This window comes from Neolamprologus multifasciatus, chromosome 17 (genome assembly GCF_963576455.1).
Source record: "Neolamprologus multifasciatus chromosome 17, fNeoMul1.2, whole genome shotgun sequence".
Classification (NCBI taxonomy): domain Eukaryota; kingdom Metazoa; phylum Chordata; class Actinopteri; order Cichliformes; family Cichlidae; genus Neolamprologus; species Neolamprologus multifasciatus.
The window spans coordinates 5,969,775-5,993,247 of record NC_140455.1 but is presented as its reverse complement, the minus strand read 5'-3'; the positions used below and the strand labels follow the sequence as shown (position 1 = coordinate 5,993,247).

The window sequence follows — 23,473 nt, the reverse complement described above, 5'->3', positions numbered from 1 at the left end:
GGGGTCTGTCATGCATTAAAAAAAGAACTGGGTCTAGCTAGTTTGTCCCTGGAGCGTTTCCTGTCTGCTGATGGATGGCTGCCCAGAGACTCCGAGGCTCAAGCTCAGAAGCTGCCAATGAGTTCATGTCAGCTGGAACTCAGAGGTTATTTATGTCTAAAATTACTTCTGTTTTTACAATTGAGTAATCACCTCGGCGCCATGGTCATCGAGACAGAAAATCAGGTTAGTCGTGGAGGATCTCTCCTCTGCACTTCCACGTTATCAAATGTAATTGGTGCTTAGACGTCTTGAGAAAGTGGTATCAAGTGTCACATTTTGTCTTACAATGGTCCTATTGTGCTAATTACTGACTGTTTCCACAGTTAAATTATGAGCCTAAATATGAGCCACAGTATGTCATAAGTTCAACTGGAAGTTAGCACCAATCCTGAAACACTCCCGCTCCCTTCATCTTTCTGATGAGACCTAAACATCAGATAATTTCTTTTTTCCTTAACACGATGATGCTGTCGTCTGAGGCAAAGAGGAGTATGAGGAGCAGCTGTACCCAAAACATTCCCTCCAAGTGGTTTGAGGTGACCCAGGGCCAGCTGGGAAGAGCGCTGCGGTAAGGACACTCATGCAATGTAACACAACCACTGACATGCAGCCTCATACCTCCCATAAGTCACCTTACCATGACTAGTAAAATAAGGTTGATGCTGCATCAGTGTTAATTTACATATTTCATGATTACATTTTTTTGAGGGGTGGGGGATGCTTATCTTACAGCAGTGACTGATTATTATTACAGCCAAATTACTGTCAAAATTAAATTAGACTTGCTTCATCAAAGAGATCTTTGTGGAGGCGTCTCCTGCTGCTCCAACCGGAGCAAAAATGAAAAAAATCGCGATGCAAATTCATTTTATTTAATTTATTACCTGCCTAATGTCTTCTGCGTTTCAGTCATCTGGTTAGTTTAATGGGACTCCGCCTTCGGATGAACAAAAACTGCAACACTGGCAAAAATATTGGAGTATATTAGGAAATACATATTAGCTTTCCTATGGAGATTAAGATGAAAAGATTAACACCACTTTCATGTTTTTATGGTAAATTAACCCACAGATAGAAGCGGGTTAGCTTTACTAAACAGATGTACTGCAAGCAGAAGAGACATATTTGCCTCTTTTAAAGTAAAAATCTTCAAAAGCAGGAATTCTAAAGTAGATTATATAAAAAAACAAAGTACAAAATGCAGTTTGTGGATTTCTAGAGTTGTCTGTGATTTGCCAGGAAGCTCACAGATTACAGGAGACCAGCATCAATGTGTAATCTTCTTGCCTGCTGATCCTTTTGCTTTGCCCTTGCACCAACTGACATGTCAGCCCAGCATCTGATATGTATCTCTGGTTGAGCTGTGTTTTCAAATGGGTTCAGATCTGGTGACTTTAAAGAGCATTTTATTCAAATCATTTTTTTAATGCTCATCAAATCATCCAGCAACACCCTGCGTCCAGTCCCATCCTGAAAGAGAATACTCCGGCCAGGATTACAATGTTAGATAGAAAGGATAAAAGTTATCAACATTCCTTCAACTATGGTCACGAGCTCTAGTTAGTGTCACGTCACAGATCCAAGCAGCTGAAATCAGTCTCCTTCGAAGGGTGAGGCGCTCGGTGTTGTTTTTCAGTGGGAAAACAGAGCAACCTTAACTCTTTGCCATGCTGTCAAATTTCTTCCCCTTTCATCTGTCACCCAGCAAACAAGTCCTTTCTACTTGTATCCAGATCCTACACTTAAAGAATGAACTACAATCATTCTGCATCATACATGAGCAGATTTCCTTATAACCTTATGGAAGCCTGAGTATCGCTTGAGGATGGATCTGTTTATATGTCCAGCTGTCGTCCTGTACTGGTGGACCACGACTCCAGTGTTATATGAAGCTTTTATTGTTTTCAGTCTTTCACCCTAAATATCTTTGTGTTACCAACACCCGTGCTTAGTGATTGCAGTGTATGCTCCATTAACTGAATCTGGCTTTGGCTTTATTTACACAGCATGACAAAATCCATTTGCTGTATTTTCTAGTTCCCACGCACCGAGGCACCTACTCTACCAGAACACCATTTTGTATATATGTAGCTGTGTAACCTCACAGAAGAAGGCTTCAAAGATGGTTTTGGTTTAACCCTTCCACAGGTAATAGCCATGTTTCCTTCTGTTTATATGCCAACAGAAATTTCAGTCAAAGTCTTTGAAGCCAGATGTGAAACCCTACAGTCTTCCTGTTGTGATTAGGACTTTGCTGGATCTCACCCCAAATGTAATTTAATATATTCACAAATCCTGAATCCTGGTCTAATCAGCCTCAGTTTCTCCTCTTCGCCTCCTTTATCATGCCAAACCAGGTGGTTCTGTGGGCATGTGCTGTAATTAAAAAAATGCAAATGGGGTAATCCTGTAAAACAAATCCTTCTGTCTCTGTTAATGAAGACCCCCTAACTGCTTTTTTGTGTAATGAAATATTTGTCTGTGAGTAAACCAGCATTGCTCTCTCCAAAGAGACATGCCAGTCAGACAGCCAGTCGGGATTAGCAGTTTCACGGACAGACTGGGCCACTTTTGGCTGAGCTGCAGTCTGAAAACGATCCAAGAGATAAATGTTAAAAAAAAATTTAAAAAAAAAGAGAAACAATGTATGTACAGTGGGGCAAAAAAGTATTTAGTCAGCCACCGATTGTGCAAGTTCCCCCACTTAAAATGATGACAGAGGTCAGTAATTTGCACCAGAGGTACACTTCAACTGTGAGAGACAGAATGTGAAAAAAAAAATCCATGAATTCACATGGTAGGATTTGTAAAGAATTTATTCGTAAATCAGGGTGGAAAATAAGTATTTGGTCAATAACAAAAATACAACTCAATACTTTGTAACATAACCTTTGTTGGCAATAACAGAGGTCAAACGTTTACTATAGGTCTTTACCAGGTTTGCACACACAGTAGCTGGTATTTTGGCCCATTCCTCCATGCAGATCTTCTCAAGAGCAGTGATGTTTTGGGGCTGTCGCCGAGCAACACGGACTTTCAACTCCCGCCACAGATTTTCTATGGGGTTGAGGTCTGGAGACTGGCTAGGCCACTCCAGGACTTTCAAATGCTTCTTACGGAGCCACTCCTTTGTTGCCCGGGCGGTGTGTTTTGGATCATTGTCATGTTGGAAGACCCAGCCTCGTTTCATCTTCAAAGTTCTCACTGATGGAAGGAGGTTTTGGCTCAAAATCTCACGATACTTGGCCCCATTCATTCTGTCCTTAACACGGATCAGTCGTCCTGTCCCCTTGGCAGAAAAACAGCCCCATAGCATGATGTTTCCACCCCCATGCTTCACAGTAGGTATGGTGTTCTTGGGATGCAACTCAGTATTCTTCTTCCTCCAAACACGACGAGTTGAGTTTATACCAAAAAGTTCTACTTTGGTTTCATCTGACCACATGACATTCTCCCAATCCTCTGCTGTATCATCCATGTGCTCTCTGGCAAACTTCAGACGGGCCTGGACATGCACTGGCTTCAGCAGCGGAACACGTCTGGCACTGCGGGATTTGATTCCCTGCCGTTGTAGTGTGTTACTGATGGTGACCTTTGTTACTTTGGTCCCAGCTCTCTGCAGGTCATTCACCAGGTCCCCCCGTGTGGTTCTGGGATCTTTGCTCACCGTTCTCATGATCATTTTGACCCCACGGGATGAGATCTTGCGTGGAGCCCCAGATCGAGGGAGATTATCAGTGGTCTTGTATGTCTTCCATTTTCTGATGATTGCTCCCACAGTTGATTTTTTCACACCAAGCTGCTTGCCTATTGTAGATTCACTCTTCCCAGTCTGGTGCAGGTCTACAGTTCTTTTCCTGGTGTCCTTCGAAAGCTCTTTGGTCTTGGCCATGGCGGCGTTTGGAGTCTGACTGGTTGAGGCTGTGGACAGGTGTCTTTTATACAGATGATGAGGTCAAACAGGTGCCATTCATACAGGTAACGAGTGGGGGACAGAAAAGCTTCTTACAGAAGACGTTACAGGTCTGTGAGAGCCAGGGATTTTCCTTGTTTGAGGTGACCAAATACTTATTTTCCACCCTGATTTACGAATAAATTCTTTACAAATCCTACCATGTGAATTCATGGATTTTTTTTTCACATTCTGTCTCTCACAGTTGAAGTGTACCTCTGGTGCAAATTACTGACCTCTGTCATCATTTTAAGTGGGGGAACTTGCACAATCGGTGGCTGACTAAATACTTTTTTGCCCCACTGTATGTCAAGCTGGAGTTGTGGTTGCAATTTGCTGTAATAGCTCCAAAACGCTGCCATATTTAAAGGCAGAAAACTATCTGTAACATATATTTAATTTTACCTGTTGAAAAATCAAACACTGACCATCAGAGACACAAAAGATCCAAACCCCAGCAACCAGAATTGAGTGAAAACAAATATTTCTTAAGTGTCACATCCCATCAAAATGGACACAGCTACAGTTACATACAAACTTTCTTTCCTTGCTTTAATTAAAAAATGTTGTGGTTGGTGAAAGGGCTTGGGATAGGCTTGACAAAACCCAGATTAAATAGATTCAGAGTGATCCATCCCCTTAGGCTTCTTCTTTTGACAATGCTTTGCCGATTCATTCCACACCTGTAACTACAGCTCGTGCAAACCAGTGCAACTGCTCTACAGTAGACACTGCATTTGTGGCCCTTTTGATATTTAGTCTTTATTGAACTCAAGCCAGGGAGAGCATTGGTGCCTCCTCTGGATTCAAAAAGAAGTTTGATTGTCTCGCAGGAAAATGAACATACTTCTCACTTGACCTACACTGTGACCTCAGTACATGCTTTTTTAATGAGTTCATGCTATCTCATTGGCAACATCATTATTGTTCATGTTGGAATTCATGGCTATTAAACCAACATTAAAGGAAAGGATGCTTGAGTCAGAGTCAGGCCATGTCCACACTAATACATTTTCGTTTGAAAACAACATTTTCTCTCCATTTTGGCCCCCTGTCTACACTGAGGCTATGTCTACACATACCCCGGTATTTTTGAAAACACAGATTTTTCTATGCGTTTGCACCTTTCGTCCACACATAAATGGCGTTTTCGGTCACTGAAAACGGAGATTTCTAAAAACTCCGTCCAGGGTGGATATTTTCTAAAACTCAGTTTTTGCTTTTACGTGTGGACGAGAAAAACGGAGAAAACGCAGCGTCAAAGATGTGCGCCTTTTTTGACGTCACAGTGTGCGCCACGTTATTGTTTCGGTGAAATGAATTTCTACAATATTATTACTGTTAATTGTACTCTCTGCAGTGTTTAAATGCTTACATATACACACACAGTTACTGTCCCTCCACACATACAACTCGGTTCTGCTTCTATGCCCCAACTTTGTTTCCCACCGAGGCTTCTAGACTTCTGATTGGCCAACATTTCTACACGGATAGGAATATAGTGCCACCTGCTGCTTGGGCATGTTCCGAGCAGTGTTTTCCTTCGTTTTTGACTTTTACGTGTGGACGGGATTTTTTTTAAAAACGAAAACGGAAAATCTCAGTTTTCAAAAATACCCGTGTACGTGTGGACGAAGCCTGAGACTGTGTTTTCGGTCAAGGAAAACGCTCTCCAAAGTGGATAGATTTGAAAACACCGTTTTTGTGTCACATTGTGGACATCGAACCCGGAGCCTTGAAAACGATGACACATTTTAGTCATATGATGCAGTCATGTGACCAATTAAACTAAGGTAGCGGAGTGCATTATACGGCAGTTGTTTTCTTTGCTCTCAAATTTGACAGCCCTATTAAAGATTAATATCAGTCAGTTCATGCTCCAGAATTAAATTCTTTAATTCTCACTCACTTTTGCAACTTTGTGCTTTTGTGTTACTCGCAGCAACAACTCCACCTCATTATCAGTCCATTTTAAAAACTCAGTGCTTTCCCTCTACATTTTGCCGGGATGTTTCAAAGAGCAAACGTTGAACCAGGCTGAATAACAACAACACACATTCATCAAGAATCTAATATGGGATCGCATCATACTATATCACTGTTGTGAGGTGGCAACAAGGCAAAGCAAACGTAGCCTATGTTTGACCTGATGGGTACAATGTTGCTGTTGAGGGGTTTCTGCTGCTCCTGCTGCTGATAGTGCTGGAGGGCAGGGCTGTGTTGATCTGAGACTGTAGATATTAAAAAGTCCATAGGAGAGATGGTAGCTGATTAAACAAGTATCATGAGATAATAAAAAAATGCAAAGATTGGTGACAGCGGTTGAACCATAAGGCAACAAAAAACTGTGAGAAATAAATTAGGCTCTACGTGTGAATCACTCTTTGCTTCTCTTCTTCCTTCCATCCCATCATTTCATATATCACTCTCCACTTGCTGTCTATCTGAGAACAAGGCACAACTTGCTACTGCAATAAACTATAATCTAATTATCCACACCTAACAACTCTTGCACTTAATCTACCATAAAATGATGACAGAAAAATGTTATAGCACTGCCTTTAGTAGCCTCACACAGCTCCTACTGTTTCCTCCTCGTGTCCTTACCAGGCATGTCTGGACAATGTTATATCATGATTAATAATTTAAAAAAAAATCCATCTAAATAAAACACACACATGCACGCACACACAGTGACATTTTAGACCTTCTTCAGAATACTGTATATACTATGGGCATCACGGTGCTGATTCAGAATCCTTACATTATTATTTATTACTAGAGCTACAATAATAAAGCAATGAGGAGGGGGAAGTAATAAATATGAAATAATGTATTTATGATGATTCCATTTGTTTCACTATCCACTCTGTGCAGGGGCAAAGCTTATTACATTTTTAAACTGTAGAGATACAATAATTTTACTGCTGTAAAATCCAAATTTTGTCTTATTTAAAATATAAATCTAATATAATCTGCATCTTTATGTATGTTCTTTAAAATACAGCGTGTGTTTTTTAAAATATTATAATAATGCATAATTATGTGGACATGCATATTAGATCGTTTTTTGGTGAAATATAATCCCTCCAGAAAGGCAGGAAAAGCCCGGTAACTTACTTTAAAACTAAATATGTTCCCTAAAACGGTGGACAGAGCTACAGACCCATGACAGCCTTACCCAGTGAGCTAGCAGCTATGACCAGCACTACATGTGAAGTTAATAAAAGGACAGGTAATGTTTGTCGTGCTGTTTCACACACAGCACGCTCGTTTGTTTCAGTTCGTCAGTTGCCACAAGACAACTTACCAACGTGTACGTAATAAGCCAATACTCCTGTGTGCTATAGACTACAGTGTACGCTGTACACCTACTTACTGGTTTTGTCGCATCAGTCTGTGTCTCTGAGTTAATTTGTGATTCTCCTACAGCTCCGGACTGCAAAAAATGCGCGTGCTCTTTGTGAGCTCGTTCCCGGCTCATAACCAGCGCGTTCTGCCGTCAAGAGCGATCATTGGTTAAATGTGATCATGTGACTGATGCAAGCCAGATCCTTTTATTTAGCAAAACTGTGATTAATAGTATATATTATTGTTGAGGGGCACAGACAGGACTCCGCACGCCCACACACATAAAAAATAAATAAATAAATAATTTTTTTTTAAAAGTTGCCCCAACAAAAGGGCACTTTGGGCACCCATCAGGAAAGGGGCGGGTGCTCAAGCCCCTCCAGCCCCCCCCCCCCCCCCCCCCGCACGTGTCTGCTATGTTGTACTAAAGTTTAACTACTAAAATGTGGTCATATTGCTCTGTCCTCCTATGAATGTTTGCTAAACTTGTCTGCTACTGAATCCTGTGCACCAGACCAAAATTGTTCGATAATATAAAATATTGCCGTTTGAGTGACCTCTGCACACAGCTAGTGCATTACCACACTACCAAACTACAAACTGCAGCATTCTTCCTAGACAATGTGTACAATCTGTGACAGGACTGATCAGTACAACTGAATAACTGCTGGCTCAGACACCTGACATCACTTCCTTTTTCTTTTCTTTTTTTTTTTAGAAAAAATAAAAGTCAAGTTGTCAAACAAACTTCATTTCTACATCACTGCAGTAAATGTGCCTGCCATAGCAGTGCACTTATGTACATACATGAAAACATGCACTACTCAAACACTTCTCTCACCACCACTAGAGCTTTGATGAGGTTAGCCCTGCTGGTGGCTTTAAAAAAAAGAAGGAGAAGAAGAAGCACAGAACTGACCAAATAATTTTAAATAGTTTGGGCATTTTTTTTATTTTACCCTGAGCCACTGAGTTCTGCTTCAAATTATGTTAATTTTGACATTCTTTCCAGTATTTGTGCAAGGATCTTTAAATATCTTCTCCCTAGCAAAGAACAACTAAAACTCTTGCCTGATGAAGGTGAAAAAACACAGAGCCTGGAACACTGGGATTTTCTGGGGAAGTGATAATGTATGCGATGCACACACTACAACCTCTCAACAAACTTCCTTGTGTTTGTAAGTATCCAAAAGCATCCGACAGCCACACAAACATCTGACGGAGTCCTCAGCCAAAGATACAGACAGACGACCTATTCAGGAGCACGGCGACCAAGTCCGGAGTCGAGGACCTTTCTAACGCAGACTACAGCCTGCAAAGCTGTGTGTTCAGCCAATGAATCAATCACACTTGCATCTGATACCATCTGATACTTGCAACCCATTTGACTTAAGTCATCAAACAGAAGCATCATCAGTACCCACAGTGTCAATATTTTGGCTTTACCCCCCTAAATAATTTTACTTTTTCATTCGCTTCATTTGGTGTAAGAATGTGTCTTGATTTTGCTTCTTCAAATAAGCCCAAACTAAAAATACTTCTTAGCTTGACGGATATGGACAGGCACTGAAGTTATTTTGGCTTCCCTGTGAAATCATCTGGCAGCACGTCTATTTTACACTGTGATCAAAACCATGACTAAACACGTTTGAGTGAGTGACTGAATCCTAAAATGCATGCACACACCTAAAGATGCCAGCTGTCTAGAAAGTAACGCATCTAAAAAAAAAAAAAACACTAAAGAAAGAACTAAACTCTCACCAGTGATGAAAACAGGACCAGTATTGCCCATACCAATATCAATACTTTTAACCTATAAAAGCAAGCTTACATTGGGAAGAGCAGCTGAATCATCATTAATTTGCAAATTCTGAACACACTTTAAGGACTACTAAATCACTATGATTTTCACTTTTCAAAATAATTAGTTAATACAGCAAAACAAACCTTTCAGCTTCTAATATATTTTGAAACTGGGTTTTTTGGAGTGCTGGAATGTAAAAGTGCCCTTGTATACTGAACTTAGAAGATAGAAACAAAGTAACGACCCTATTGTGCTAGTATCAGTCCCATAGCAATCTGCACACCTCTATTCTATACTCTTGGGTAACAGAACTGATGTCATTGCTTATTCTTGTAACCCCTTTTTCTCATTAGGTCATAACACACAATAATGAAAAATGGAGTTTGTATAGGAAAAAAGGCAGAAGAGATGATTTTTTAAAAATCTTTTTGTGAATGAGTTATAAAGTGGTACACTGCCACTGAGGACCTTATTACGTGACCACAAGAGCTGGATGTAATGTTTTTATGCTGTCCAAGCTTACTCTGCTTCCAGTCTAAAAATTATGGCCTGATTTGACAGAAAGTGCCTAATTGTTCCTGGAGGAAATATAAAAATGAACATGTTGTATCTACACACGCAATCTTCCTTCATCAAATAATCCCATCAAACACCAACGAACATCTCACCCACCCAAAACCTTAGTCAGTTGTCTAACGGAAAATGACACACAGCAATTGCTAATATTACAGGGCTAGTGATCACTTTGAAGTGATCCCTGGACTTTATTGTCTTACAGCAGGCCTGTTCAGTAAGAGGCTGCCAAGCCAGTGTTACCAGAGCGACATTACACTTAAACTGATGTAAAAAGCATGCATTTTCTTAACCGCTTATCCAATTTAGGGTTGCAGTGAGGCTTGAGCCATTCCCAGCTCTCACAGAGTGAGAGGCAGAGTACACCCTGGACATGTTGCATGAGCCAAGACAGAGAGGGGCATAGAGAAACCATACAGGCACAGGGAGAACATGCAAACACCTCACAGAAAGGCATGCTTAAGTGAAATGTCACACTGAGGCCATTTTTTTTTACATCTCTAACACCCCTGAATTAAAATTTACATGGGAAAATATATAAATATATAAACTGACCTTTGGAATAAGCCCATAAATGAGTTTACTCAAAGTAAGTCCAAGTAAGCCGATGTTGTTTTTCATCAAAAAGACATGCAGCAGGCATTTTGTGCCTGAATGCAATGCTGGTTAACCAGAAAATCTCTGAAAAGTTACAAGCAGCCATGAGATGGCTGGGAAAAGGCCAGTTGTGCAGCTGCAAATCAAATAGGCTCTGCAGTCCAAGGAAGCTGAGCGGCAGGCAGACAGACAGAGAAAGAGAGAGAGAGCAATGATTAGAGGTCAGCTGTTGAACGAGTCAGAGCGCTGTTATACTTCAAAAGCCTCAAATTATCAGACCCGACCACAACATTCTTTAACGAATGATCTATCTGTCACACTTTATTTTGCAGTCAGCAATCAAAATATGAATTGCCCAAATACACCAGGCCTCTGCTTTTTCTCAATTCAACTCAGCTCCAAGTACAGTTGAAGCTGTGCTGAAAACAGGAACTGGATTCTTGTAGGAGTGGAGGCTCCCGCGGTTATAGTACCCAGTTCATACCCAGTTCATTCACAGAGATGTAAAAGCACAATCCATTATATGGAACCAATTTACTATGTTTGCTTGCTCAAGAGGTTAACACTCATTTGGAAGCAGGTCTCAGCCTCCCTATGATAGTATATATATTGCATTAATGGTACCTTAGTTTCAAAGTTATCACAAGAGCCTGTTTCACAAAGGAGCAAATCTGAGCAAGGCAAACAGTCCATGAGATTTATTAATTCATCCCGATTATCATGTTTTAAATGCAAGATAATAAGAATATTAACCTTAAAAAAAACTATTATGGTGGATATTAGACTGAAGATAAAAGTAAATACATAATACCTACAATTTGAGGGATTATTGGTCAGCCAGTATCTTATTAACTCAAACCTGCATTGCAGATTTTGACAGTTTAAACTCTCAATAACACACACACACACACACACACACACACACACACACACACACACGAGAGAGAGAGAGAGAGAGAGAGAGAGAGAGTGACGCACGTTATCCAAACTGCTTCATCCCTATGGATACAAGGTCGCTGTCTCACACTGCACTGCAGGGCCTTTTCAACCTAAATCAGTGATTTGGGTTATTTCGATAAAATTAGCTTTTAGCTGAAATTAAACAATTAAAAGATTAATTATTTTTTCAAGTCTATAAATAAAATACAGAGTTAAAAATAAGAAATCATTGTGAAACTCCCCAGATGCGCTTCCCTTTTTGGTGACTGGTAAGAAATCTTTGAAGGCGTGATGGTGCTTTCGACGAACCTCGAATTAAAGAGATTTCTCTGTTTTTGAGCAGTAATTTATATGTACCACTCATATATAAATATAAACCTGTTTTGTCACACGTTGAAGGAATGGGACTGAGAAATAAAAACTCTTCCCATCGTATTTGTCTATAAAACAGGGTTATTCCACATCGGCGGTGTTCTTTTTCACGGAGCTACTGAAGGCATCGCGAAAGCCTGATCCATTGATCGTCAGATCCAGGCGCCGGCAGGACTCCTCGGTGTTTCCACGCCTACTACTTTCACCCCCTTTGTGGTGACTCTCCGGCTCACACACACTTTGCCAGACTTCCAGGAGTTGGAGCCACTGATCGAAGAGGGAACACCGACAACGTAAGGGGGAAGAAAAGAAAGAATAAACATATTCCCTGCCCCGCATGGATTTGCTTTCTTCTCTGGAGGGATTTCAAGGAGGTGCAATGATTTGTGTCGCTGGGAATTCTGGAGACTTGTACCGGAGAGAAAGGGCACACGTACTCTACGCTGCAAAGTTGTAAAAGTAGTTTCCCTTGAAGTTCCCCTCCTCAAAACCACCCGTTCTGACTCCGTGCTTCTCCAGTTTGTAAACCCCCTCAACCATCATGGCGAGGCGGTCAGCGGAGAAACCTCTGTTTTTGAGACCGAACGCGCGCGCTGCTTTTCGGGATAAACACATTGGCTCGCGCGGAGGCTTCGTGGCTTTTTCGGGGAGCTTCGTGTTAATCTGCTTGGCTCTTTCTAGTGGATATTGCGGAGCCGAGACGGAGTTTTCCATCCTGGAAGAAGCGCAAGTCTTGGCCGAACAGATGAAAAAGCTGTCTTCTCAGGAGCTGGGAGTCTTCACTATGCAGGTAATTAAATAAAACAAATAAAAGACACCAAGTTGTTTGAAGTGACCGCTGAATATGTTTGGGTGCAAAGCAGATAACCTCCGCTCGTGTCACGTCGAGCGAGTTGGAGCGGGTTTTAATGTTTTTTTTTCTGGCGCAAACAGGAGCTCTAAAACAGGCCTGCACAGCGCAAAACTAAAATAATAACAACAATTCTCTCATAACCGCAGAAAAGATACTTTGTCGACAGAGATGTTAAAAGTGTTGCGAAACAATAAGCTTCTATGTTGCAGTGTAACAACAGGCTCTTTGAAGTTGGGACGCGTTTATCTGGGACATGAACACGCCGGAGGTTTGAGGTTCTGAAAGGCTGGCGTTTTACCTTTTTATTTTTTAAGCTCTTAAGTAGTCCCAGTAATAATGAAATTTATTTAAATTCCAATACCTTCAATTATTACTACACTCTCTGTGTGTGTTTGTTTTTTGTGTGCGCTACCTGAAAATGCCAACAAAAACGGGACAAAGTGTCCTTCATAATGCACATCATAATTTCTTAAAAATGAGTGCCCTCTGTCCTGCTGTGTGCTCCTGAGCACATGTCATTGTGCACACACTCGAGTTTGTCTTTTACCTGGTTGATAAATAATCTCCCGCAAGTCAATCTGCTGCAGCATATGGGCTCATCCAGAAAATCATATTTCCCCCAGAAAGAGCTGGTGATGGTTTATGATTAAACGCAAACAGCCTGGATTTCACGTGGATAGAAACACTCTCTCAGCATCATTTGTAGCACAAATGATTGCACCTAAAGCTGCCACTGATACATGTTTTCTTCATGAGCAATCTTTTTGGCAATTTTAGAATTTGTTTTTGTAGATTTGTCTAATAATTTAATTAATAAAACGACACAAATTTAAATTTCTGTGGTCACATCTTCTTAGTCCTTCTGTCTATTTAAAAGCCCCAGAACACCAAAAATATTCAGGTCCAAAAGGAGGAAATCTGCAATTGTCACAATTTTGTGCTTCTAGCTGTGTGCTTCATTGCCTTCTAAAGACACCCTGCCGACTGCTTTCAAGATAAGGGATTAGTTTGGTCGTGATCAGTGTTTGTTGTCCGCCAAGCAAGCGTCACAGTCAAAATAAAGATGCAGATGTTTTGGAGTTTTGATCTCATGAGATACCAGCCGAAATGAACCCATTCAACAGCGAGTCGGTGGACATGAGAGACAGATCTTTCTTTGGAGAGTGGAAGTCATTTCATTCAAAAATTCCAAACTCAATCACTCCATCCTGCAAGCAGATGTGTGTTCATCTTGTGTGATAGTGATGTGAGCATTTTTGGGGGCTCATTCTTGGTGTTGTAGTGACCAAACAAAAAATGCTTCGACTCTAAAAAGAAGCCAGAGTCATCAGTGAGAATGACTGCATTGTTGCAGCCCCAATAGATGAGTAAATGCACTATATGATAATCGTCCATCCATGCAGTGCTGCATTAAATCACCAAATGGCAGGAGGGTGCAGTGCCAGGGGTGTGAAGGAGGTGTTTAGCACTTCAGAGGCAGAGGAGCTCGCAGGCCCTGAACACAGAGGCGCAGCAGCGGGGGGGCCTCGGCCCCAAATGGTGTTTCATCTTCTCTGCTTCCACACTGAGCTGCCTTCATCCCAGCTTTGGGAGTCGGCTTTGAGGGCTTCCTCTGATCCCACCGGATCTGCTGTTGTCACCGCTCATCCCCTCCCTGAGCTCCAGTTTGTGCTCTCGCCGCCCCATTTCTGGTTCTTTCCATCATTATCGCTCTCCCTTTCTTTGACTTTTTTTCCCTTTCCCTGTGCAATTCTTGTTTTCGGCTCCTGTTGGTGTGAATACTTTGAATTAATAGCTGTTTTCCCCTCAAACGAGAGTAAAACGCCTCCATCAGTGACAAAGATGTAATTAATACGAAATGATCTCAGCTTATTGTCGGTCTCACTTAGATTCTCGTGACTAATTTCGCATTCATACAGCAGCGTACAAAATGCAGTGTTCAGTAGTCGGCATCCTTCCCCTGTGTCAGGGGAAAACGGTTTTGAGCTATGAAGATGTTGCACAGCTCTGAAAATCTGACTTGGCGTGAAGCTTTTTTTTATTTTTTTATTTATTTTTTTTACTTCAATTGAAGTGGCACATTTCACAGATTTGCTAGAGTGGTTTTCCAGTGAAAACACAACTGCAAGGGTCTGGTTCAAGCCACGAAAGGACATCGGCTGTGGTGCTCATATCGTGCCTGATTGAAATTCAGAGATGTGCCAGTTAAGCTAATTTTTTTGTCCCTTTCTCTCTTTAAAAGAAAAAAAATCTTTTCCACATATGTTTGTATCCAAACAGAATCACTGATTTTCATTAAAAGTCTTTAATTTCTTGAGTCACAGCTGGCCCTCATTATCTCTTAGAGGAGTTCTTCAGGTTTCTTTGTCCACTGAGCTATGTGCCGAGTTCACGCGCTGCCTTTTCAGATGAGATCTGAGGATTTTGCCATCAAGTGAGCATCCCAGCATGCCCATTTAAAATGTAATTCTACCCCTCTCTGCACCCCACCCCTCATTCTCTGGCAGATGTGTAATTTGAGGCTCGCCTCTCGTCGGTGTTTCTGAGTCACTGGGTTAGCCTTGTTCACTCTGTCATTGACTTAGTCAGTCAGGGGACTTGAGGGCTTACAGCTGATGCTTTTATGCTGACAGGTCTGCTCTTAATATAAATATATATTAGATTTAGTGGTAAAACCCTACTGTAGGTAGGTTCTTACCACTATTAGAAAAAATAATCTGATGTTGTAGCTCTGAACAGTTTACTTAGTGGTGATGTTGTCCTTTTACATTTCTTATCTCAATCTGTGTATTATCTAGCATGAGTGCCATCCACTGTTTAGCAGTGATTTGCATTCTTTTCCCATTAGTTTAATGTTCATATAAACCATTTTCTCTGGGTTTTAATGTGGTAGTCATTCAAACAGCCCCAGTTTGGCTCCTGTTGAGCCGTATCTCACCATTTTATTGTGTGTGTGTGTGTGTCTGTCTGACTGATTTGTCTCTGGCTGGCTCATCTGTCAGACTTTGCAGGTTTGCGACGTATCAATCAGAAACTTGATGACAGTCTTCCCTGTTGAGACGTTTCATATCTTCCTGAATAATTTATGATGAAGATTTCTACATTACAACTGCTTATTGTGAAAGGAGAAGGTCTTAGATACCTATAGAGCTTTTCATGTTCGATTTCCTGCAGGCTTAAGCAGAAGGCTGAAGATGGCAAGTTTAGTTTTGGATCTCGATAGGAAATTCAATCTCTTTTCTTACAAAACACACGACTGCAGCTACTTTTGACCAGTAAGTGGAGCAACAGGCTTGATCACTTGTAAACATGCAGTAAAGAGAGATGTTAAACGTACATAGCCTGATTGCTTTTAACATTGAGAAGCATGTATGCACTCTTGGCTGCTTATTTATAAAGGAAGTTTCACTGTGTTAGTTTCAAGGGCCTCAATCCTCACACAAAAGTATGGTTTGAGGCTGAACCCCTGAGGCTGGCTTGTCCATTTATCCCTGGCCCCCTAATTGAATATTGATAGCGTAGTGAAGGTTTGTGTTGGGGTAGCTCTGGCAATGTTTTCACTCTGCTATTTTCTGGTTTGGGTTCAGTCCAATGGTAACAGAGCTGAGATTGACACTTTGTTGGTTTCTTTAACCTAGACTTGGCTTGATTTGATTTAACATGCACTCCTCTCTCGGTCTCAATATACCTTTTTTCTAATCTTCTTGCTCCCATTTCTCTTCTTTCTCTTTTATTGGCCTGTGTTCCCGTTCCCTCACTTTATATTGAATCAGTTGCAGAGACAGGGTGGGGGAGGAGGAAGGTTTGAGGATATACAGCAGGACATCAGAATTCCTGCTAGGCTCTCTGCAGTACAGCTTCAAAGCCTTCTTGCCTCTTACTGCGTTGCCTGCATGGCTGTGTGCTCAGTCAAGGTTACTATGAGCCTCACAGGCCCACTGCTTCATCTGGGACTGTTACTATTCCCCATCCACACTCTCTCTCTTTTGACTTTGAGCCTTCTCTAAGTGTGCACGTTGAAGCAGATCATTCAATTAACAACTGTCTGCTCAGATTGGAACCTGGTAGTCTGAGAGCATTATCATCTGATTATAACCCAGATTATATGAAAGAAGAGGTGTCTTATAGAACTTTTTATTTTCAATAGTCCTCATCTAATGGGAATATGAGCTTTTCAGTGTCTTTTCAGCACATTTCTGCTCTTGCCTTGTTGCAGCTATAATGGGGCTGTTTTTAGTTCCCTTTCTTCGGGGCACAGAGGTTATGTAATGTGACCAAGTTTTCTCTTTCAGTAAGTGTACTTCTGCAAATGACAAAATATGAGACTGTTGGATGTCACTGATGGATGATAATTCCTCCATCTTTACTATGTTTATTATGCCAGTATTCAAACAGAAGCTCTGCATGATGTTGCAGTAAAATTTTATTCTGATGAACTCTTGAGCATTCTTGTTGTTCTTTCCATCTGGCATTTAAATGAGTGAGTCCGAGCAGGGTTAGATCGTAAAGTCGTTACAGCAAATGTGAACTAACCCAGTTGTCTCACTTAATTAAAATGCAGTTCACATATTTAAACCGATATTCTGTAATTAATATTTTATTTGGTGCCAGCAGAGGTGAACCAATGTATAAACTAATTCATTTTACTAGGAACAACTAGGAAAATCTTTCGTTGGCTCAGCTCTAATCTTGTATGTAGACTGGTTCGTGAGTTGGTACGTACATTCTTGGTTCCTAGACAGTGAATACGAATTTGGATTGAGTCTTGCCTTGTTGCTACCCTAGTAGGCCAAGGTCTAAATACGAATGACAGACTTTCAAGTAGTGGAAGCAGAGTAAATGTGAATGGTTGTCATTTTGTGTTAGCCCAGTGATAGGCTTTGCCTTTTGCCCCATGACAACTGGGATAAGTTGCAGTCCCCCTGTGGCCGTGGAACTGGAAAAGTGCTCAGGAGAATTGATGGACTGTCGCAGCCTAATCTTCAGATTGTTCTATATCCTTATTATCTAAAGACCACAACTTTAAGCTTTCCCACACTTTACAGAAAGAAAGTATCCACATTGAAACAACAAGCACAAGATCAAATGTTAAAAGCAAAGTAAAATTCTTGGGTGTTTGCGGCTCAACCATAGGATTTATGGGGGAATGGGTTAAAAGTCTTCCTGTCTGGTTTTTAATGATCTCTGTTAATGTGACATGTGGTTACTTTGTTTAACCTTGATTGGATTCTAACCTCATCCCATTAATGGTATGCCCAGTTTGCCTTTCCCTCCGATCTCTTTTTATGTGTTTGGTTAATAGAACCAGGAGTGCTGTGAATTAGTCGACCTTGAATTGAATAGCAAGGCCAGAAGTTTTTCTTCTTTTTTCATTCTGACCATAAATTGTGATGCATCTCATTGGTATATGAGCCCCCTGAGGTTGTGCTGGACTATCTGTTCTTTTTCCATTTTAACAGTGTCTTTTTTTCCCCCCAAGCTTTTATTGCACGGAAAAGTTTCTGTTGCTTTAAAACTACCTGCTTTTAAAACATAGTTGTTAGATTCTTGCTCCCAAGTTGCTGAAGATGCATGAATACTTCATAACTTCAAGCTGCAATGTTTTGCAGTGTGTGCAGCTTTAATGTTTTTTATTTTTGTTCTTTATTGTTTTTATCCTTGCTGAATTGCAAATGAGCATCGTGCACATTCGAGGCTATACGCTGTCTACATTTATTGGAAAGGGTGCTTTTTTTTTTCTTCTATAATTTGAAAGTTGCACTGTTCAGTCGAAACTGAGAATTTGTTTTCCTTTGTTCATTTTGCTGGAAAAAAAACAGGGCTCTCTGCCAACAGCTGCAAGGTCCCACAGCAACGTCTGTAGTGTTTTAAACTTGGGATGACTTTCACATTGGTCTTCAAAATTCTTGGGCTGTCCAAAATCCTGGGAAGCAGCCCAGCTCTGTCGATTGTTACTTCTGTTACAATGCAGGAGAGAATAAAGAGTTTTTATTAAATCAATGGCTGCTTGTGTGTTTTGGCCTAATTCCAGCCACTGAGGGGTTCAGGCAGCCTTTATAACCAACTGCCTTTGAGAACAGTGTGTCTGGCTTCTAAACCGAGCACACACCAAACGCTGCGAGGTCCCCAGGATTCTTGGATCAAACCAGGAGTTGGGTATTACTGTCAGATAGAAGCTGTCTGGATTTAAGGAGGTCATTTTTAATAATTTTGTCTCTCTTTTTTTTCTTATTGTTTCTTAGCTTGGGTAGGGCATCTATTGGTCTTATTAGAGTCTACTGTTTAATATGATTATGACCAAGGAGGCCATCTTTACTTTTATTTTTTGTATTTTACAATATTTAGCTGCATAATCGACGTGGCTCCAGAGGTGGGAATGTTGACTTTAGTTTAGTAGTTCAGACTTTTAAATGAATGCCTATTGTCTAGCTATTGTTGGGTGGACTGTTGTTACATTTGTGAAGATATGCATTTGTGAAGAATGAAAGCCTGTGGTTTTGGATCAGTGCTAATTTGACTGTGTGGTAGTTTTAAGAAAATGTCTTCATAACAGCACTAGGCTGAAAGATCACTAATGCAACTTGAGATTCATACAAACTCCCATTCACACTTTTTTTTTTCTCAAAAGAAAAAAAGGTGTCCACAGTCTGATTTGCACATTTCTTGGTTTCAGAAGTTTATCTTCTGTCTGTTCTCAGTGTGTATGCACTAGAGGCTTTAGTACATCACATTTCCACATCACACTTGCGTGAGTTGCATAATAGACAATGATGGGCTACCAGAGTACTTGGCATATCAAAAAGTTGAGCATAGAAAACTTTCTTCCTTCAGCAGATAAAAGTGAAAATTTTCCACATGTTTTAAGTGACATTTTCTAAGTTATCCATGTCAGGTTTTAAAATTTGACTTGTAAATACAAACTGTAGATTGTTTTGTGTTTGAGTTGTTTTGGACTGCAAGGCTGTTGGAAGAGCTATATGGAAAGAAATATATTTTCTTCCAGAGCGTTTACATGATACAGCTTTCCATCATTTCAGTCAGATCCCTTTACATTTTCAGCCAGTTTAAGTACAGCCTGCTGCACTGCCTCTTGGCTCCCGTTGGACAGCGGTCAGGACAAAGCATGAAACTGATGTTCTTCTCCTTCTCCACCAGCTGTTGTGGTTTAAATATGTCTGTACTGTCGTGGCCAGATCATTTAACTCACTGCTTTTTGATCCGTTTTCCACATTTCTTAGTTAAAGGAGGGGCTCTCAGTTTGGCTTTGACTGAAATTGGTTTTGCTGTGACGTTTTTGTTTTGTTTTGTTTTTTTCCCCCACTGCCTCTTAAGCCTGTACATTTTTGTAACTGTTTTGGTTGCACACTCTTTTTTTCTTTCCTTCTCCTGACCTGCTCCTAAAATGCCAAGCTCCTGTTAAGAATCTCGATGGAATGTTTCCTTGGCTGCTGTCGCAGTGCTTTGAAGTTAAGCAGTTAGATTAGGAAGCTGTAAACATACCGTCCTTATCGGTTTAACCTGATATAGAGCTAAGTGGGCCACTTGCAGGTAGAGCTAGCATCTGGCATTATTCACAGAACAATAAACTAAATGTTCTTAAATAAAGAAGTATAGCCCTGAAATATGAATGTTAACTAGTTTCACTATTTATCTATTAGCAATTACCCAATAGTCACATTGGACACAATAGCCATCTGTTACCATTAACATAGCAGCTGAGCTCAGTGTAGATGGATAAAAGATTAATAACAGGTCACGGATGGAATATTGAGCTGTGACGGAGCAGATTATGGACATGGGGACAACTGGACATGTTACTGGCTGTGCAGAGCAGCGAAGGAACGTGGCTGAACCGAGAAGATGGTCCTGAGTTTTGAAAATTTGTCTACGTTTACAATAATTTCTTAAAATCTGTTTCTTCTTTTGCTGTGAGGTCTGTTTTAAAGTGCAGGGAGTGACCAGTTCAATCTTTCACAGTGATGTTAGCTATGGTCTTGTTTGTTGTACTCTGTTTATTAATAAGTTCTAACATTTGACCTATATTTGACCTTCATCATCTAAAGTGAATTTATCAAAAGAAATTTGTATAAATGAATAAAACCTAAACTTGATCTTAAGTGCTTATTTTGTTAAATCTATCTTATAATTTAGGAAAATTTGTTAAAAATGAACAACTTGGCTTTTTCAAGAAACAACTTCTTTGCCGTTCCTTCTGTTGTTGGAGGATGGGGTCAAACTCTATCCCGTGGTATCAGATGGTATGGACTGCTTTACTGGGTATTAGCACTGATTTTGCAATTCTAGTGTCGTGACAACCCTAGGGTATACGTGAACTTAGTGCTACAATGACACGTGGCAACGACACGTTATGACACGTTAACACACTTTGTTGATTTGTGCAAACTACAAACAAACAAAGAACTCTTTTCAAATCCATCGCACTTGCAATTTTTACCTTGTAGGTCTAAAGCTACAGACTTTAGTGTTTTTAAATGTAAGTTTGGATCCTAGCTAACCCACTAAACATCTGAGGCACACAATAACACAAACGTACCACTCAGTCGAGGCAGCGGTAGACCAGAAACTCATGTGTTGTGCAAGATAAAACTACTATTTTCGTCAGCGAAGCCTTCTAGCGTACACAAGTTTAACGGCTTTGGGCCCATGTTAGAAAGAAGGATCTCTAAGCAGAGAACACACTCAATCTGTATTTCTTTTGGTTGGCTAAGATTCAATTGTTGGAGCTGATCCTGTGCTTGGCTTCTGTGCCAGTCAGCGCTTTTTTCTGTTAGGAGGGATTGCAGACTGACATCTACTGTAGGAAACGCATCGACTGGGCTTATATTTTTTTAAAGCAACACTTAAAAAGGCTGCGCTTTCCCAAACTGAGTGAAAATAGTAACAATATTGTGTAACCTTTTATTCTGATTTAACCACAGTACGTGTGACAAAACACTGAGATATACATTAGATATTGAGACCACAATAATCCAGCAGTAACTTTTGGTCCAAATGTATATAATATTTATATAGTTTCATCATCAACTTTCCCGACAACTGAAATTATCCACGCAGTTATCTTCTGTGTGCTGAGCTAAATCCTGTCCTTGCGCAGCGCTCCAGGTTTTTTAGCAAAAGTAGCTAACTCGGCCCTCTGCTTATTAGTGATAAGAACTAATTAACAGGCTGTGCTTAATCGGCTCATTCTCACTTTTTCGTAATGATTCTCTCTTTCTCTGTTACCCCTCTCACTCTTCATGTCCCATTCGCCGTCACCCTCCCTCTGCCCTCTCTTTTCTACACACTAATTCTCTCACACACACATAAGCCACAATGAATGTGTGTGCGTGTGTGAAAGAGAGAGAGGATCTTTATTGGTGATCCAAGCTTTGTGTTTTCTTTTTCTAGATTCCAGCCAGTGTTACTTAGTTAGCTCCAACAGGGGATGACCTGGCAGTGTGAGCCAGGGGACCCCAGGCCACCCTTTAGCAAGTCAGTCCCTTCATTCGCCACAATGGGCGAGACTCAAAATGAACTCCGCCTGAATAAGAGAGAGAGAGGGGAAAGGAAAGGGGCGGGGGTTGTGGTGAAGGCAAAGGGGGGCAGTGAACAAAATGCCCATTTGGGAGGGCAAAGAGAATACGGGGACCAGCTCCCCCTGCCCCCCAGACAACATGGTCCCCATCCCCCTCAGAACACACACACACACACACACACACACACACACACACACACACACACACACACACACACACACACACATGCATGCGCACACTCCTGCAGAAGAGGCTTTACATTCTTGATGAGGAGAGTTGGAGCTCCAACTGTGGAGAAGCAGATCAGACTGTTTTGCATGCCTTTTTTCCCTCGTTTCTCATTCTCTGCTTACGCTTCTTTCTCTGTGCTCTGAGTCGCATATATAATCTCCCAACTTTTACTTTTGGTAAGGAGCGCTTATTCCGAGGGTGTCTCAAATTTTCACCCATGTTTTTATGCCTAGTTGCAGTTTTTTGTTTTTGTTGGGTTTTTTTTTTGTATATGGTAAGTGCATTTTCTTTGGGAGGGGGGATGGGGATCTGACTGCGCATAAGTAACAGCAGGCTCTGGGGCTTCCTCTTTAAGGCAGCGTGCAGTTCAGAGCATTAGACAGAAAATGCTAAAGTAGGTGCTGGGGGTTGGAATGAAAACTAGAGTAGAAAAGATCGTGTGAATCGGTGGCAGCCAAAAAATGGCAGGCTTTCATATTGTGGAGTCTCACACACACTCACAAACACACAAAAGCACAGTGGCAGCAGTCTTCTCTCAGTTTCTGAGGATTTGTAAGACGCCTCCCAAACTCTAGGGTCGCAGGGTCATGGAGGTGGTCTAACTTCTTTATTCACATACTGCGAGACAGTAAAACATGGCAACCTTGTGTAAATTTAGAGGCCCAAGTTTAACATCAGTGCACCGATGTAAAGCTGTGGTAGCGTGTATAGTGTGCATGTGTGAATTCACAGGTAAGCAACTGTAAATTTGGGGTGGCTGTAGCTCAGGTGGCAGAGCGGATCAGCCACTAACCAGAAGGTCGGTGGTTCAATCCCAGGCTGCTCCAGTCTGCATGCCAAATATCCTTGGGCAAGATACTAACCCCATGTTGCTCTCCGATGCATCCATCGGAGTGTGAATGTGTATGAATGTTAGATATTTAGCACTTGAGGTTAGAAGTGCTTGTGTGAATGGGTGTGATTGGGTGAATGAATTAGCTGTATAAAGCGCTTTGAGTGCTCGGACAGAGTAGAAAAGCGCTATATAAGAACCAGTCCATTTACCATTTAAATTTGACTAAAACACAATATGAAGAAGGTGTACTGTAGCCGAGTAAACCTTTGATTTTATTTTGTGAAAGGCAGCAGTGATTACATTTTTGGGCAGTTGGAGGCAACAAGCCTCCAGCTCCATTTAAAGATGTCCAGGTAGTAACCACACAGTTTTGTCCACTTAAGCCATT

At 41.0% G+C, this 23,473-nt stretch overlaps 1 protein-coding gene across 2 annotated transcripts in view; it reads left to right on the top strand.

The window, feature by feature from the left end:
- Nucleotides 1–548: 548 nt before the first annotated feature.
- The window catches only part of cachd1 (cache domain containing 1), a 124,176-nt gene continuing 101,251 nt past the window's right edge, over nucleotides 549–23,473 (top strand). Inside the window, exon 1 of one of the 2 annotated variants that reach the window (XM_085138643.1) lies at nucleotides 549–610. Coding sequence is in view for 1 of the 2 variants with exons in the window: in XM_085138642.1 (XP_084994768.1) it covers nucleotides 12,172–12,420 (249 nt within the window). In the remaining variant the exon portion in view is untranslated. Of the gene's footprint in view, nucleotides 611–11,755; nucleotides 12,421–23,473 lie in introns of those variants that run through there. The other variant, XM_085138642.1, reaches the window with a different exon arrangement.